The sequence below is a fragment of the Symphalangus syndactylus genome, chromosome 7 (genome assembly GCF_028878055.3).
Source record: "Symphalangus syndactylus isolate Jambi chromosome 7, NHGRI_mSymSyn1-v2.1_pri, whole genome shotgun sequence".
Classification (NCBI taxonomy): domain Eukaryota; kingdom Metazoa; phylum Chordata; class Mammalia; order Primates; family Hylobatidae; genus Symphalangus; species Symphalangus syndactylus.
Genome location: NC_072429.2, coordinates 143,266,233 through 143,282,880, shown reverse-complemented (window position 1 = coordinate 143,282,880; position 16,648 = coordinate 143,266,233). Strand labels below are relative to the sequence as shown.

The 16,648-nt window shown below is 61.8% G+C and overlaps 2 protein-coding genes across 4 annotated transcripts; both read left to right on the top strand.

Annotated features, from left to right (window-relative positions):
• The first annotated feature begins 9 nt into the window (after positions 1 to 9).
• Positions 10 to 2,324, top strand: TMEM276 (transmembrane protein 276). 3 transcript variants are annotated; one of them, XM_063643749.1, is made up of 3 exons: positions 10 to 719; positions 1,054 to 1,341; positions 1,538 to 2,324. In XM_063643749.1, exons 2-3 carry the CDS (start codon positions 1,249 to 1,251, stop codon positions 2,021 to 2,023), a joined length of 579 nt encoding a protein of 192 aa, XP_063499819.1. In that variant the 5' UTR covers positions 10 to 719; positions 1,054 to 1,248; the 3' UTR covers positions 2,024 to 2,324. The 3 variants fall into 3 exon arrangements, with proteins under 3 accessions (XP_063499819.1, XP_055143662.1, XP_055143661.1); XM_055287687.2 differs by having other exon boundaries at positions 10 to 741; XM_055287686.2 differs by having other exon boundaries at positions 10 to 798.
• Positions 2,325 to 3,280: 956 nt separating this feature from the next.
• On the top strand, positions 3,281 to 16,248 carry ZFTRAF1 (zinc finger TRAF-type containing 1). Its single transcript, XM_055287682.2, has 4 exons — positions 3,281 to 3,864; positions 12,719 to 12,957; positions 13,622 to 13,833; positions 15,407 to 16,248. The coding sequence occupies exons 1-4, from the start codon at positions 3,499 to 3,501 to the stop codon at positions 15,796 to 15,798; spliced, it is 1,209 nt and encodes a 402-aa protein (XP_055143657.1). The 5' UTR covers positions 3,281 to 3,498; the 3' UTR covers positions 15,799 to 16,248.
• The last annotated feature ends 400 nt before the right edge of the window (positions 16,249 to 16,648 follow it).

Sequence of the window (16,648 nt, the reverse complement as noted above, 5' to 3'; positions counted from 1 at the left end):
CGGCCGCACCTGGAGACTCGCCGTTTCTCACGGCGCCGCCCCGCGCGCCCCAACCCCTACACCGCGGACACCGGGCTGAGAGCGCTCACGGCTCCCGCGACCCTCCTCTCGGAATCCCTCCCACCCTCCGCGTAGTCCCCCACCGCTCCGGTTTCGCGGAGCCTTCAACACGCGGGGGTTCTCCTTCCCCTCCCCGCAGCCCCGCTCATCTCAGTCCCGCCCAGCCTCCCCTCCTCGCAGCCCTGCCCAAACCCCGTCCCTTGCAGCCTCGCCCAGGCTCCTCCCCTCTCGGCCCCTCTCAGTCTCGCCCAGACCCCTCTCCTTGCAGCCCCGCCCAGTCCCCGCCCCCACAGCCACGCCCAGACCCCTCCTCATCGCATCCTCGCCCAGGCCCCCTCCCTCTCAGACCCGCCGCTCTCAGCCCCGCCTAAACCTTATCCCCCTCAGCCCCGCCCAGACCCCGCCCCGGCCCTTCTCCCCTCATCACGCTCCTTCCAAACCACTATGCCCACGCACCCACCCAAACAGAGCATTTTCTGGTCCCCGAGCTCCCGACCCCACCCGCTCCTATGGCCTCCAACGGGCCCCCCTAGACCCGGCCCCCCAGACCCCGCCTCCCAGCCGCTCTAGCCCCGCCCGGCCGCTCTAGCCTCCGCTCCTCTCGCTGGTGGAAGTTCCCGACTGTGCTCGTTCCCGCAACTGGAGGCACGGCAGAGAAGGCAGGGCCCACGGCGGTGGGCGGTGCGTTGGGCAGGCTCGGGCCTCCCGCTCGCCGCTGCGTTGGGACCGCGCAGCCTGGTAACTGGGCACGGCTGGCCTCCCGGAGTCCAGCGCCGTCGCTCCTCCTGGACCCGGGTTCCCAGGACAGCGCCTCCCGGAGCGCAGGGAGCAGGCCGAGGCCGCCGCGTGGGCCTGCAGCGCCCCGCCGCTCTCTCTTCCCCAGGCCCGCACTCCCACTTGGGCTCCAGGGCCCCAGGGCTCACGTCCCCCCAGCCTAGACCCTGAGTCGTTTTCCCCCGGTTCCTGGCTGAATTAGGTTCTTCTTCTCCACAGGTGTTTGCAGTGGCCTCAGGGATCCGGAAAGCCTAGGACTGAACCTCTCCTAACATCCAGTAATGGGGACCTGGAACCTGGGCGTACTAGAGTGCCGCGCTTAGGGCTCCAGGTCGCTGGCTTCTGCGCTTTCTGCCTCTCCAAAATTGAATATCTCCTATCTGTGTCCTCATACTTACTACCGCCTGAGGTGCCATGGCCCCCAAGCCGGGGGCCGAGTGGAGCACAGCCCTGTCCCATCTGGTGCTGGGAGTGGTGTCTCTGCACGCAGCCGTGAGCACAGCCGAGGTGAGTACACTGGGGCTGAGCAAGGGCGCATCCCCATACCTCCCAAACCCCAAGGACCTAGTTTCCTGAATTAGGGAGAGGTTGGTGGGAAGTGCATCTAAAACCAGGTCTCCATGGAAGCCCCAAACCCTTTCCTGTTTAAATGGGTGGCCCCGGCCTCTTTTTCCCACATGTTCTACGTTCCCTGTGTTGACAGGCAAGTCGAGGGGCTGCTGCTGGCTTCCTGCTCCAGGTCTTGGCTGCCACCACCATGCTGGCCCCAGGGCTGAGCACACATGAAGACTGTCTTGCTGGAGCCTGGGTGGCCACCGTCATCGGCCTTCCCCTTCTGGCGTTCGATTTCCACTGGGTGAATGGGGACCGCTCCTCTGCCAACCTGCTCCTGGGAGGAGGCATGGTGCTGGCAGTGGCTGGCGGCCACCTCGGCCCTGAGGGCCGCTCTGTGGCTGGTCAGGCAATGCTGTTGGTGGTCGCAGTGACCATCCTCATTGTAGCTGTCTTCACGACCAACACTTACGGGATGTGGGGAGGGGCGATGCTGGGTATGGCAGGCCTCCTGAGCCGGCTGGAGGAGGACAGGCTGCTGCTGCTACCGAAGGAGGATGTCTGTCGCTGGGCCCTGGCTGCAGGCAGCTGGGCTTACTGCCGGGCCCTGCATACACAGCGCCTGCAGTGGGAGTGACAGTTGGATACAGCAAGGCAGGGTTTCTGCCCTGCCGAACACTTTCCCTCCCACCTGCCTGCTCCTGGCGCCTTCTCCCATAGGGGTAGACTCTCCTGCCCACTGAAGTGGGCATGATGCACATTGGCTGGTCAGGGGCAGTCTGGGTGCTGTCCTTTGGCCACGTGTGGGGACTCGTCTAGACCAGAATGAAAGGGACAGGGTCCCAGACACGTTTGGGGGGCCTGATTCTGGGCTGGACATGGTTGTGGATCCAGAGAAGAGGCCTAGTCTCCAATAAATCTTAGGAATTTTGCAGGAATATGGAATCTTCCCATTTTTGAGAGGGATTGAGGGATCCTTCAGTGAGCTTCTTAAGGCCCCTCAGGACAGTAGCCAGTTACCCTGATAGGGTATGTGCTGGAACTAGGATGGGGCCTCATGCAGCCCGACCTCCTTTTGACCATTGTCAGGAAGACCCCTGGGCTGAGAAGACATAGCCCTGGGCCCTTACTCTCCTGGGACATGGTGGAGTTCCAGATATCCTGGCCTGGCCTGGCAGGTGGCCCTCTGGGGCAGTGACCTTCAAGAACTGACTAGTAGGGTGGACGCAGGGGAGGGCTGTACCACAGACGTTTCGAGAAACGCACATCCTTCCCAGATCTGATTCGGCCTCCTGTGTACCTCCGGCCTGTGGAAGCCAGCCCTATTCCCTAAGACCTTCGTTTTCCTTAGTGGACCCCTTCAGCCTCAACCCCAGGGTTAGGAGAGGGGATTCGAACGAGCAGAGGATTAGATTCCGGTGGGTTAGGGGTATGGAGTCCCCTCTCTTCGAAGTCTCTCCGCTTGCTCCTGTGGAGACCTAAGGGGTCCCGCACCCGACAGAGAGGGGTGGCCGGCGGGGTTTTTCACTTGTGTCCTTCCCCTCCGGGGAACCGGGCAAGAGCCCCTAGCACGCAAGCCTGAGTCTTGGGGGACAAAGACGCAGGCACACCCCGCCGTAGGGGTCGGCGGCCGCCACTGGCTCGTGGAGTGTGGGTGCCGCGCCGGCGCCGCAGCTCGCGTGGGCGTCCCTGCCCCCAGGTGCGAGTTCCTCCGCGACTCTCGCAGGTCCCGCCCCCTCCCCGCCCACCTTCTGCAGGGGCGGGCCTTCGGGGGCCCTCGCGCTCCCATTGGCTCTGGTCCCTGCGCCTTCTTGCCCCAAGCAGCGCTCCCATTGGCCCCGCGCGGAGCTCACGTGACGGGGAAGACGAGGGGGTGGTGGCGGCGGGGCGGGGGGAAGCGCACAGCGAAAACAAAGATGGCGGCCGTGCCGGGGTCGGTGGCCGCGGCGGCTGTGGGGCGACGCGCGGGCCGGGCCCACTGAGGCGGCTGCGCAGGGAGCGGGGCTCCGGGGTCGCGGCGGCGGCGGCGGGAGAGTGGCGGGAGCGCGCGGCGCCCCTAACTTCTAGTCGCGGGAGCGCGCCGGCATCCGCCCGCCGGGCCGGCCGGCCGCTATGTCCGGCGCCGAGGAGGCCGGCGGTGGCGGCCCGGCCGCGGGGCCCGCGGGCTCCGTGCCGGCCGGGGTCGGGGTCGGAGCCGGGCCCGGGGCGGCCGCCGGGCAGGCGGCGGCGGCGGCGCTGGGCGAGGCGGCGGGGCCTGGGCTCCCGGACGAGGCGGGCTTGGCGGGCGCCCGGCAGCTACAGCTGCAGGAGGCGGCCGGCGACCCCGACGCGCCGCCCAAGAAGCGGCTGCGGGCAGCCGAGGCGGCCGAGGCGGCGGCGGCGGCGGCGGCGGCCGGCAGCGGGAAACTGGAGGAGCGGCTCTACTCGGTGCTGTGCTGCACCGTGTGTCTGGACCTGCCCAAGGCCTCCGTGTACCAGGTAGGGCCGCCGGCCGACCCCGACCCGGCCCAGCCCGGGGCTGCAGCCCCCGCCGCGGGGCCCCAGGATCCGCGTCTCCTCGGAGGCCAGGCCCGCGGGGCCCGGCGGCCGGGAACCCTCTCCGGCCCTTACAGCCACTTCCTCGCCCAGCGGGGCTCCAGCGCCTGCTCCGAAGCTCCTCGTTGTCTCTCTCTCGGGGCTTTATTTTCCTCTCGGGACCCTCCTTTTCTGTTTTCTGATCCACGTTACTTTCCGATCTGAGTCGCTTGTTTTCCGCTTACCTTTCCCTTCTCTTTTCTAGACTTCCCCACGGTTCCCTCCACACTCCCCCAACCCACACCCTCAAACTGACCCTTAGCCCACAACTGCTCCCCGCAACCCACCCGGTCCCAAGCTCCCTGTGCTCAGAGTCCTGTGCTCGAGAGCTCCTTCCCCATTCTTCTGGCAGCCACACCCCCGAGTTTGTCCCTCCACTCCTGAACATCCTATGGACGTCTCATTTTCTACCCTCCTGGGTGGAAGAATCCTTTCACTTGGTCCATTTCCACTTCATCCTGAAGAAAGTAAGGAGAGGGGATTGCTGCTTGTCGGGATGAACCATTTGCAACAAGCCCCACAGTTTGGGTACCTTCTCCAGTCTCAGCCAAACCCCACATCGAACTGGACCTGCCACGCCCCACGCTAGCCTCCTGCCCACCTCACCCAGGCCAAGCCAGGTTTCCTAGGCAGTCTGTGCTCCAGGAGCCAGCCCACCCCTCCTCCCCCATCTTCACATCCGCATGGCAGTGGGACTCAGCCCTTAAGCAGCCTAGGGCTGTTAGAGAGGGTACCTGGCCCAGTTGAGTTTGACATGCCCCTTCCCAGGTAGCAGCAGGGACAAACTCTGGTTGACACCCAGAGGCAGAGTACAGTGTCCCCACCTTTCCTGTGTCTTTCCCTCCTTTTCAACTCCCCAGTCCCTGTGAGAAATGAAGCAGGTTCCGTCAGCTTTCTTTACACTTACAGGAGCTGGAAGTAGCTAATGGGGCCTTGTTTCCCTGCTTGTGTTTGAACTGGGGGCCTGGATGAGGAGCTACTTTTGTAACAGGTGGTGTAGGGCTAGTCTAGGTTGCCATTTCCCCAAACTCTGGATCTCCAAGTCCTTCTTGCTCTGGCATGACCTTGTTGGGAGGACCCCAGTGTACCTGGGTGGGGAGAGGGTGCTGGCTCTTACCCACCCTCCTGGGTGTCAGGCACCAGGGCCAGCTAGGGGAGCACTTTTCAGAGCCACTGGCTCCCAGAGTTAGCAGTTACCCCTTGGCTTTGGCAGTGCCTCAGCTTACAAGATGTGCCCACTCTCTAGCTCCTTTTTCCTGGCTCACAACTTTCCATCCTCCCAGGCGGAAGAACTCTCCTTTTTTTTGAGACGGAGTCTCACTCTGTCACCCAGGCTGGAGTGAAGTGGCACAATCTCTGCTCACTGCAACCTCTGCCTCCCGGGTTCAAGCAATTCTCCCTACCTCAGCCTCCCGAGTAGCTGGGATTACAGGTGCCTGCCACCATGCCCGGCTGTTTTTGTATTTTTTAGTAGAGACAGGGTTTCGCCATGTTGTCCAGGCTGGTCTTGAACTCGTAACATTGGGTGATCCACCCGCCTCGGCCTCCCAAAGTGCTGAGATTACAGGCGTGAGCCACTGTGCGTGCCCAGAACTCTTTTTTTCTTGGATCTCAAGAGAGACTCCAACAAGCCAAGCCAATGGTGCGAGGCCACAGGGGAACAGGGAAGTCTCCTTGTCTCCCCATTGGTGGGTGGACTGGAGCTGGAGCTGGACCTGGTGGTGATGGGCCACATGGTACTGGTCCCTGGTGCACTGCATCCCATATCTAGACTGGCCTAGCACGGAGTGATGGCTCTGCTTCTGACCGGAGCTCCTGGTGACCAGGCCTCTGAGCCTGGCTGGTTCAAACTGGCCTGCACTGTGCAGAGCGGAGTTCTGCTCTGGGCGGCCAGAGGCAGGGAGCTGAACAGGTGTAATGGAGATCGAAGGCACTGGGGCTGCCCTGGCTGGTGGCCCTCCCTGGCCTGGGGGCTCTGCTCAGTGACTTCCCTGGGAACAGAGCAGCTGAGCGAGGAGTGCTGTGGGCACAGGCCTCCCTGAATGCTGCCGAGAACACCTCCGGGGGGTGGCTCTCTGCTGTGAGTGGTGCCCCTGGAAGGTCAACACAGACCTGGAGACTTGGGCTCTGGCCTGCTCTGCTCCCTGGAGAATCTGGGCACAGATGGTGTGGGCCCCCACATGCTGCCTTCTGCGTGTCCCTGGTTGGGCCCATGCTGGCCATCACCCCAGCTTGGGTTCAGTCTACCATATTCTACTAGCCTTCCTTGGTGACCATGTTGATTGACTGTCTCGAGCCAGCCAGTGTCAGGAATGCAGCAGGTTCCACCCTCTGTTCCTGCTAGGACGCTTTTCCTGACCCCAGCAGAACACATGGCTCAGGGTGGGCACCAGCCAAGCTGGGGGCTGACTCAGTCCCCGACTCTGGTGAGGAGAAGAGGGGAGTGGCCATGCTGAGCCTTGTGTGTTGTCCCTGGCACTGGGGTTGTGGGGGACAACTCCATGGGCCTCTGGAGTTGGCTGGGTCCTCAGTAACTCGAGAGCTTGTCATCCAGATACCAGATGCCACCAGCGCTGGCAGGGAAGCCTCGGGTGGTGGCCCAGGTCTGAGCCCTTGGGCCTGCAGGGCCAGCTGACCCACGGGCCTGTGCCCGTACGATGATGCCTCGCAGGCTGGGAAACCTGCTTGGGTGTCAGACTGAGGCCCTCATGCAAAAGGTTTCCTCCACCACCACCGAGTCCTGCGTCAGGTCAGGTTGGGGTCGCGGCCAGTACAGCAAGACTCAGCTTTGATGTTCTCTGTGTGGGTGTTAGATGTGTCCCGGGGGACTGGCCTGACAAGGTGTGCAGCCACCTTCTGGAGTCTCAGGTGGGTGGCAGGAGGGCTGGTGGGGCAGCAGGGACACCTGTGCAGGAGCTTCTGGCCTGTCCAGGCCGAGCAGGTGGTCAGGTTGCTCCTGCAGGCTCCCTGCTCTGTGATCCAAGGGCAGTGTGGCCTGTTGGCACCTCTGCCCATGGGGCACCTCTCTGGGAAGACACAGCCTCAGTGGTGCCCAGGACGTTGCAGCCGCAGCCTCATCCGTGACTTCTCTCCCTCCGTTTTGGCCCTGCAGACGAGGCCCGGTGTGATCCTGCATAAGACAGACCTGGCCCTGACCCTTCCTGCTGATGTCAGCTGAGGCCCTGGGCCTTGGTGCTGGCACCTGGAGGAAGGGACTGTGCATTGTTCCCACCCCTCATGGGGCGTTCTTAAGGCAAAAACAAGCTCGCTCGGGTGTAAGGGCCGGGCAGGGGCCTCTCACAGATGTGGTCTGGCTGCTCCCTCTAACTCAGCCCTGCACAGTGCCCCGACGCTCCCTTGCCCTCCTGCCTGAGGTGTCCTCTCCCTGGCCCTGCCCACCTCTTGGGCCCGGCAGAGGCAGCGCCCCCACTTTGAGACTTTGTTCTCTCCTTGCTACAAGGATCCCCTCCTGCCCCAACTGACCAGGGTGTGTCCACTCTGTTCTGTGGGTGGGTTGTGCTGCCACCCTCCCGTCTGTAGCGCCCATGTCTCTATGCCACGTGTTGACAGTCCATTGATAACAGCCCAGGAAGCAGAGATGGCTCCTCTCTGCCCCAGCCCCACACCCCCAGCCAGCCCAACAGTGCGCAGTTCTGTGGGGGTGTAGTCACCATCCACATGTCCAAGGAGCTTCGGGCCCCTCTTGCCCAGTCTCCTGGGCAGCAGTACAGGACTGCAGCTGACTCGCTCTTTGAGGTGAGGAAAGTGGCAGAAAACATCTTTGTAAATATGCCTGCTTAGGTATCTAAAACACAGGAGCAAGGAAGATGTTCTGGAATCTCTGGCTAGTTGGAATTTTTGTTTTCTGTGGTGGTTATCATTTGAGTTACTTTTAGATCTAAGCAGCCTTGTTCTGAATGTGAGCCCGACTCTGGGGATTGATTGGCCCCCGTTTGAGGTCTGACAGCAGTAGCAGGTGAGGGACTTCAAATCCAGCCTGGGTGGAGGGTTCGAGTCCTGGCTTCACGCTTAACAGCTGCGTGGCCTTGGACAATGTGCCAGTCTCTCTCAGACCCATGTTTGATCCGGGAGGTTAGGGGCCGAGCATGCAGGGTGTGTGGGGTGTGCCCTGAAGCACCATTGGCCCTGGTGGGGCCTTGCCTGCGTGCGGATGGCAGAGGAAGAGGGACTTCCAACTGGCTGAGCAGCGCTTTTAGGGTTTGTGCCACAGGGAAGCCCGTTGACTGCATTTTGGCTCTGATGACTTCTGTCAAGGGCCTGTGGGTCCCTGACCCCTGGGTGAGCGAGGGCACTGCTCCCATGGGCCTGGGCACTGTGCCATCCTCTAGTAGGAAACAGGAGGTACCCAGGGTCTGAGAGAACCATGCAGTCCAGGCTTGAAAGGGGTCCTATGAGGCCAGCTGACCATAGGGACCTTGGGACCACCAGGAAGTCATGGGGGCCCTCAGCCGGGGGATGAGGTCAGGGCTCCTTGAGCCTGTTCAGCCCATCCAGCTCCCCTTTAACCCCAGGGAAGAAGTAGCTCAGGTGGAGACCCTGGGTCTGCATGGGGGTCACGTGAGCTGCCTGTAGCTGGCAGGGGGGAGGGCTGGGTGCTGTCTTGAGGATGCAGGTGCAAATGGCCATTTCTAGGCCACCTGTGTGTATCAGCATCTGCAGAGGGGCCTGGGGTCTGGCTCCTGGGGTTGGCAGCCCCAGGGGCTCTGCCATGGCTGCCCAAGGTGGTGATATTTCCTCTGTGCCTGCTGGGTATGGGGCAGTGCCACCCTGTCCCATCCCACCTCATCAGCACAGAATGAAGCTGGTCCTATACTCATCACCTGTGCACATGAGGAAACTGAGGCCCCAAGAGGGGAGCCCAAGGTCATACTACTGGGGACCTGTGGGCTGGGGTCTGAGCCCAGCACTGTGGCTTCAAGCCCACATCTGCCCTAGGAGGGCCCAGGAGGCCCTGTGATGTCAATACCCTGTGATGACAGTCCCCCGTGATGTCATTCTCCCATAGTGGCATTCCCCCGCAATGTCATACCCCGTGACATCGTTCCCCTGTGATGTCATGCATGTGACGTCATTCCCGTGCTGTCACCACATGATGTCATTCCCTGTGGTATCACCTGTGATGTCAATACCCCCTTTTGATGTAATCCCCATGGTGTCATTCCCCCCATGATGCCATCCCCCTATGATGTCAGTTTCCCATGATGTCATCCCCTGTGATGTCAATACTCCCTTTGATGTCATCCTCATAATGTCATCCCCCGTGATGTCATTCCCCCATGATGCCAGTGTGATGTCATCTATGTGATGTCATTCCGTGATGTCACCCCCATGATGCCATTCCCCTGCAATGTCATGCCCCTGTGATGTCATCCCCCATGTGATGTCAGTCTTCCATGATGTCACCTCTGTGATGTCATCCATGAGACATCATCCCGTGATATCATTCCCGTGATGTCTCCCCCATGATGTCATTCCCCGTGTGATGTCAGTCTCCCACGATGTCACCCCTCTGACATCATCATCTGTGATATCATTCCCGTGATGTCTCGCCCGTGATGTCATCCCCCATGGCGTCATCCTTGGTTGTGGGGGGTTGTGGGATCCCCTCCTCTCCCCTCCCGTGGGGTCTTCCTGGCTGGTGGGGAGAGGTGGCCTGGCCTGGGTGCTGCACTAGCTGCTCTGGAAGGTGCCTGGGCTCTTGGGGGCCTTGGCCCATGCCATCCCCTGGACTGTGCGGAGCCCTCCAGGGCCCAGCTTCTGTCGGGTGGTGGGCACAAGTCAGAATCAAGTGCATCTGGCCAGATGCTGCCAGGGCCAAGGATGCAGCTGCCTGTGGCCTGGCCTTGGTGTGGAGCCAGAGTCTTGCTCAGGGGCTGAGGGGACCCAGATGGTGGGGAAGACTCCGGAGCATGTGACCGGTGACCATCCTGCTGTGGACAGACCTCCTGGGCTGAGTGTTGGTCGGGCCCGGGCCATGCACCTAGAGGATGCCCCTTGACCAGTGGGGAGGGTCTGGATGTGGGTGTGGCTGTGTCCCTTGGCTGCTAGGCCAGTGTGGTCCAGGGCACTCTAGGGACTCCCTGTGTTCTGACTTGAGTGGAGCTATTGGGGCTGAAGGGGCAGTGGCCCTGTGTCTCCTCGGAGCTTGCAGGTCCTCTTGGAGGCCCAGAGGGAGCCAGAGGAGGGCAGGGTCGCTGCTGCCGCCTCATGGTATGGAATTGACTGAGCCCATGCTGGGGTCTGGAGGCCCCAAAGGAATGAGGCCTATGGCCAGGGGCCGGCCCAGGAGCTGGGGTGGCTTTCGGGGGAGAGGCTGGCAGTGCTGGGAGGTAAGTGGTGATGTGCTCGGCAGCCTCAGTGCTCCCTTAGGAGGGTCTAGGACCCCACCTGGAATCTTCCTGGACTATCCAGAGCCAGGAAGAGAGGCCAGGTGGCCTTGGTGGGTGAGATTAGGTGCTCCAGCCCTGCCTGGAACTCTCTTGGGGGCTGGGCCACAGCCAAGAAGAGTACTGTCGTGCCTGTGCTAAGGCCACTGTACATGCAGAGCTGGACCCAGAACCTTGTCCAAGGCCCCCAGGCAGTCTCACCAGGAGATGTCTAGAGCTGGCCACATGAAGTGGCACGCCTCCAGGGCAGGGGGCTGTGAGAGGACAGTGGTGTGGGCCCTTGGTCTGTGCCTCCCATGGGACAGCTGCTTCAGTATCGTCTGTGCCCACTCCTGCCCATAGTCCACCCACCGCCGACCCCTGGACTTGGCTGGCGGATTTTCACACCTTCTCCTGGGGGCAGGCCTCAGCTTGTCCCCACCCCAGTCAGAGCCAGCCTCACTCCCTGCCTCAGGCAGCTGTGTATGTTTTAATTTTTATTTATTTGTGTATTCATGAGACAGAGTCTCACTGTGTCTCCCAGGCTGGAGTGCAGTGGCACCATTTCGGCTCACTGCAACCTCCGCCTCCCGGGTTCAAGCCATTCTCCTGCCTCAGCTTCCCGAGAAGCTGAGATTACAGGCACTCACCACCATGCCTGGCTAATTTTTGTATTTTTAGTAGAGACAGGGTTTCACCATGTTGGCCAGGCTGGTCTTGAACTCCTAACCTCAGGTGACCTGCCTGCCTTGGCCTTCCAAAGTGCTGGGATTACAGGCATGAGCCACCGCCTGTAATTTTAATTTTTAACCAAAATGAGAACTTGAGGATTGAATGAAGGTAATGGGTGGTGTTCATGTGGACGTGGATTCCATGAAAGAGGGCTTTGTCCTCACTGTCGGTTCTCCACACGTAGGTCTTTTGACTCAGCAGATCTTAGGCCTAGTCCGCAGGTGCTGAGTGAACAGCCCCAGCATCTGACAGCTCCTTAGCTTGGGGTGCACTGGCTGCTGAAGCAGTAGGATGGCAGCTCAGGCTTCCCAGGGCCCCACGTGTGCAGGGGTGGCCTCTCAGCACCACCAGGCAGGGCCCTGTGAGTGTCCCCTCCCTGACACACACCTTGTAGAGGGGCTGGGCCTGGGCAGGCCCCTCTGCTGCACCACATCCCATTCTCAAGAGGGTCCCAGGTCCCAAAGGAAGTCTGTAGCCCCGTGGCTTTCTGGAGGTTTGCATGGCTGGCAAGCCTGGGCCAGCTGCTGGAGAGGCATCAGGACAGGAGTAACTCTGCTGACTGCTCCCCTCAGCGAGCTCTAAGTCTTTAGGTGGGAGGCACATCACATCCCTGTCACTTCTGGCTGGCCCTGGAATGCCTCAGCCCACACACCCCACTCCAGCCAGGGCTGTGGGAACTGTGTCTGCTCAGGTACAAAAGGCTTTGTTTGCTCTTGGACCTCTTGGTTCTGGTCTGGGCTTCCTGCCTCCCATGCTGTGAGCCCCCACAGGCTGGGACCGCAGCTTGCCATGTGTCTCTCAGTGGCACCAGGTGGACGTTCGAGGCTTATTTTGAGGGAGTGAGAGCCAGGATGGGCCGCTGGGTGTGCTGGGAGCCCACACAGGCAGGGAGCCTAGTGGGAGGTGCCCCACTCCTGCCAGCCCCAGTTACCCCAGCAGGCTCGGCACCCACTCAGAGCCCCCACTTCCACTCCTCAGGCACTCCCCGTGTGCCTACCTGCCCTTGTCCTGGGCCAGCTTGGCTCCTGCCTCCCAGCTCTGAGGAGGCCTCTGCAGGTAGCTGACCTCCCTGGATGGGCAGCTGCCTCCTCTCACCTGGGCTCCCTGGGGAGGGCTGGAATAGAAGGGCCAGGCTGGGCTCACCCTGAGCCAGGTCCTCTCAACCCAGGATGAATGGCCTTTCTGAAGGCCCAGAGAGAGCATACCTGCCCCAGTGTGGGAGCTGCATCTGCTCCCCACCTGACAGTGTTGGCCAAGAGCCCAGCGTTCCTGGAGGGCTCCCAAACTCTGGACCTGTAGGGGAGTCAGGGCAGTCGCTGGTCTCTAAGGGAAGAGCCTGACTCTAAGCCCCAGGTGGCTGAACTCGTCACTTCCAGGGCGAGCTGTCATCTCTGTGAGCTGATGAGGCCTTGCTTTTAGGACCTCTAATCTCTGCAAGAACCCAAGCTGGCTTTGCCTGCCTCTCCTGAGCAGCTCGCAGTGTTCACCACACTCCAGCACGACTCGGGACAGGCACGTGCGCCCCTCTGCACCAGCTGGAGTCCCTCAGGACACCTGGCCGGAGCTGACGGGCATGGGCGGGTGTGTGCGAGCATGAGCCCGCAGGTCTGTGAGCTTCGTCTCCCTTTCCTTCTTCGCAGTGTACTAATGGTCACTTGATGTGCGCTGGCTGTTTTATCCACCTACTAGCAGATGCCCGGCTGAAGGAGGAGCAGGCCACGTGCCCCAATTGTCGTTGTGAGATCAGTAAGAGCCTCTGCTGCCGGAACCTGGCCGTGGAGAAAGCCGTGAGTGAGCTGCCTTCAGAGTGTGGCTTCTGCCTGCGCCAGTTTCCCCGTTCCCTCCTGGAGAGGCACCAGAAAGAGGAATGCCAGGACAGGTAACGGAGGGTCAGGGGCTTAGCCTCACAGGCTCAGCCTTAGCCTCACAGGACTGCTGGAAGCCCACCTTGGTGCAGCTGGGCTCTGTGCAGGGTGGTCTGGCTGTCTCTGCTGCCTGGGCCTTAGGGACCACCTGTGTATCCCAGTGACGGCCCTGGGGGAGGGTGCCTGCACAGGATGGGGACAGGCGGGTTTTGCCCCCAGTTGTTATCCAAACATGAGCCTAGCCTTCCAGCGCTCTTTGTGGCTGTGGGGGAGCCCCTTGAAGGGCCCAGGACAGCGTGTCCAATGCAGGACCTCAGGGAGCTTGGTGTGAGGCTACACTGCCCATGGCTACCCATCCGGTGGAGGCAGCCACCAAGTCTCCTGCAGTGAGGCTGTGCAGGACCACCACTGCCAAGCAGAGGAGAGAACCACGCTGCGGTTCTCTCAGGGCACACAGGCTCAAGCTTGCACTCTTCCTTCCCCTCTCTCCCCCTTTTTCTGCCTGTCTTCTTCCTCTCCACATGCTGCCACTCTGACGTCATCCTGGGGGCTGGGCTCACAGTTACGTGTGTCCTGCAGGAAGGGGTTCTTAGCTGGATGGAAGCCACATGGGAGGACAGCTTGTTGCAGCCTCCTGTTCGGGGCTCAGGCTGTGAGTGATGTACCTGCCTCCCCCAGGGTAACCCAGTGCAAGTACAAACGCATCGGCTGCCCATGGCACGGCCCTTTCCATGAGCTGACGGTGCACGAGGCTGCGTGCGCCCACCCGACCAAGACAGGCAGCGAGCTGATGGAGATCCTGGATGGGATGGACCAGAGCCACCGCAAGGAGATGCAGCTGTACAACAGCATCTTCAGCCTGCTCAGCTTCGAGAAGATTGGCTACACAGGTGAGGCACCCCGCCGCCTGCTGCATGCCACACAGGTGTGGGCGTGGGGGGCTGGCAGCCAAGAGCCTGGAGGCAGCAGGCTCTGGGCACTGGGCACTGACGGCGCCGGACGGCCGGGCTCTGGACAAGCTCCCGGTGGACAGGCGGACACCTCAGGCGAGAAGACAGGCCGGAGACTGAGCAGAAGGAGGGGCCGAGGCAGACCCCAGGTGCACACCTGTGTAGCTCTCACAGCAGCCCCGCCCACCTGTCCTCCCCACCCTGGCTTCACCACCCCCGCAAGGTGGCATCTCACTGTGGGGCTCCAGAGCCTCAAGACAGTCAGGGTCTAACCAGAAAGTGGGCAGGTCTCAGGGGGCTGGGAGCTAGGGGCCTGCCCCTCGGACCCTGGGGCAAGAAGAGCACCCTGCTGAGTGAGGTCCTGCCTGCAGGCAGTCACTGCCCCGGCCGTGGGCCTCTCAAGGCTGGCACGAAACCGTTCAGGGACAGGGCTGCAGAACAAGCTGAGGGTGCCCGACTCAAACTATAGAACCGGGAGTGGACACCCACAGACTCACAGGCTGGATGCGTGCGCAGGCACACTGGATCTCGTGGCTCTCTGGGCCACTGCCACCGCCTTTGAACGTGTCGGGGAGCAGGAGCCAGGCCAGAGCCTGGTCCAGAGGACAGCGAGAAGCACCTGTTGATGCTGGGACCACTGGAGGAAGCTCCATCCCTCTACTCTCAGCCCACACCAGGCGGCCAGCTCAGAGCACCAGGCGTGGCGCAAGCAGGGTGGTCGTGGGCAGCCAGTCCCGCCCTGCTGCCTGGACTGTGCCCAGCGGGATGTGGGCCCGAGCCGGCCAGAGAGGCCGAGGGCCTGGGGTCTCTGCGGCAGCCACAGCCTGTGGTGAGTAGCAGCCTTAGCTGTCCTGGAGACACCGGGGCCTCATGGAGTCTAGACAGGCTGCGGCCGTGGCCAGGTGGGAAGCCCCATTCATGCAGGAGAGACTGGCCACCTGGGATCCCACGCCTCCGCGGAGGGACTTGCCAGCCACAGGCTGTGGGCTGCCCAAGAGGACTGTGCAGGCAGGGCTGCCTGCTGACTGGCAGCTCCGGATCAGGCCTGGTGCCTGCAGACCTGGTGCTCCCCTCGGGCAGGGCTGGGTGCCGCAGCCGCCTGCTGGCTTTTCTGGCAGCTCCTCTGTATCAGAACCAATAAAGTGCACTTGTTCTCGGAACCGCATCCTGTCTATGTGTCTGCTTACCCCGCCCCGGGGGACACCCGGGGCTCCGGACGATGAGGGAGGCCAGCGCGGGTCAGGCACGCCTGGGGTGTGGCCTGACACGTGCAGCCTCTGGGCTCTCCAGCTAATCCATGTTGATTCTGTTTGTAGTTGTTCCCCTCAAAGCTTGTGTGCACCTCCATTTGCCATAGTTGCGTTTGGCTTGCTTGTGACAAGCAGAGCTTGGTGTCCGGGTAAGTTGCCTTCCTCCCCGGCTGAGCCTGCCCTCAGCCTGGTCAGGGAAGGCGTTGCTGCCCAGCCCTGCCCACACTAACAGCCTGCTCTTCCGGCCCTGTCTGTCTCCACAGAGGTCCAGTTCCGGCCGTACCGCACAGACGACTTCATCACGCGCCTGTACTATGAGACGCCCAGGTTCACGGTGCTGAACCAGACGTGGGTCCTGAAGGCTCGCGTCAACGACTCGGAGCGTAACCCCAACCTGTCCTGCAAGCGTACGCTCTCCTTCCAGCTCCTCCTCAAGAGCAAGGTCACGGCACCGCTGGAGTGCTCCTTCCTGCTGCTCAAAGGCCCCTATGACGACGTGAGGATCAGCCCCGTCATCTACCACTTTGTCTTCACCAACGAGAGCAACGAGACGGACTACGTGCCACTGCCCATCATTGACTCCGTGGAGTGCAACAAGCTGCTGGCCGCCAAGAACATCAATCTGCGGCTCTTCCTGTTCCAGATACAGAAGTAGGGCGGGGCCTCAGGACGCCCGAAGAGCCGACGGGTGGCATCCCAGCACCGCTGCCCTGTCCACCTGGCTGGCAGCTGCTTCACAGGACTATCTGATCACTTTAGCAAAGGAGGAGAACGAACGAAGCCAACACAGGGCAAGTCTGCATGCGTGCGCGACGGGGCCCCCGCCTCCAGCTCACCCCCCCACCCCTGCCTCCCCTCCTTCCAAGGGCCGCCAGAGGCTGGGCTGACCCGAAGAAGAGGAGACGGTGCACCAGGCACCCCGAGGCTCAGAGACGGTGGCAGCAAGGAGGCCGAGAGGCACGGCGACCCTGCCCCAGCCCTTCTGTGCAGTCAGGCGGCGGTGCTGCTCCATCCCTGCGGGTTCCGGCCGGGCGCGGGGGCCTTGCTGACATCAGACGGGATATCCGAATATCTGATAGCAATTAAAAGGCAGCCTTGTTTCGTACTTTCTGTTTTGTTCGAGGGGAAGGCATGGCTGTGAATGGACAGCGTGGGAGCTTTGGTTTGTCCTGGGGGTCAGAGCCTGCCCCGTCCCCATCTCTGTGCCCGCACACGTCCCCCGAGGAAAGACTCAGAGACACTGCCTCCCCCTACACTCTGTCATGGGGTCTTGAGACTGAGGCTTGGGCAGGGAGATCCAGGTAGGGTCGGGGCTGCCCTGGCCAACCAGCCTCTCCCAGGGAGACAGGACTCGGCCACCAGGGTTCAGCAGACATTTTCGGAAAGCAGGGTGAAATTGTCTCTTCCCAGGAAAAAGATTAAACTCCTTGCAGGCTCTTCAATAAGTTACACAATTTTAGTGAGAAAGAGTCTATTTACTGTACATTGAGCCTTGAGGGCCCAGC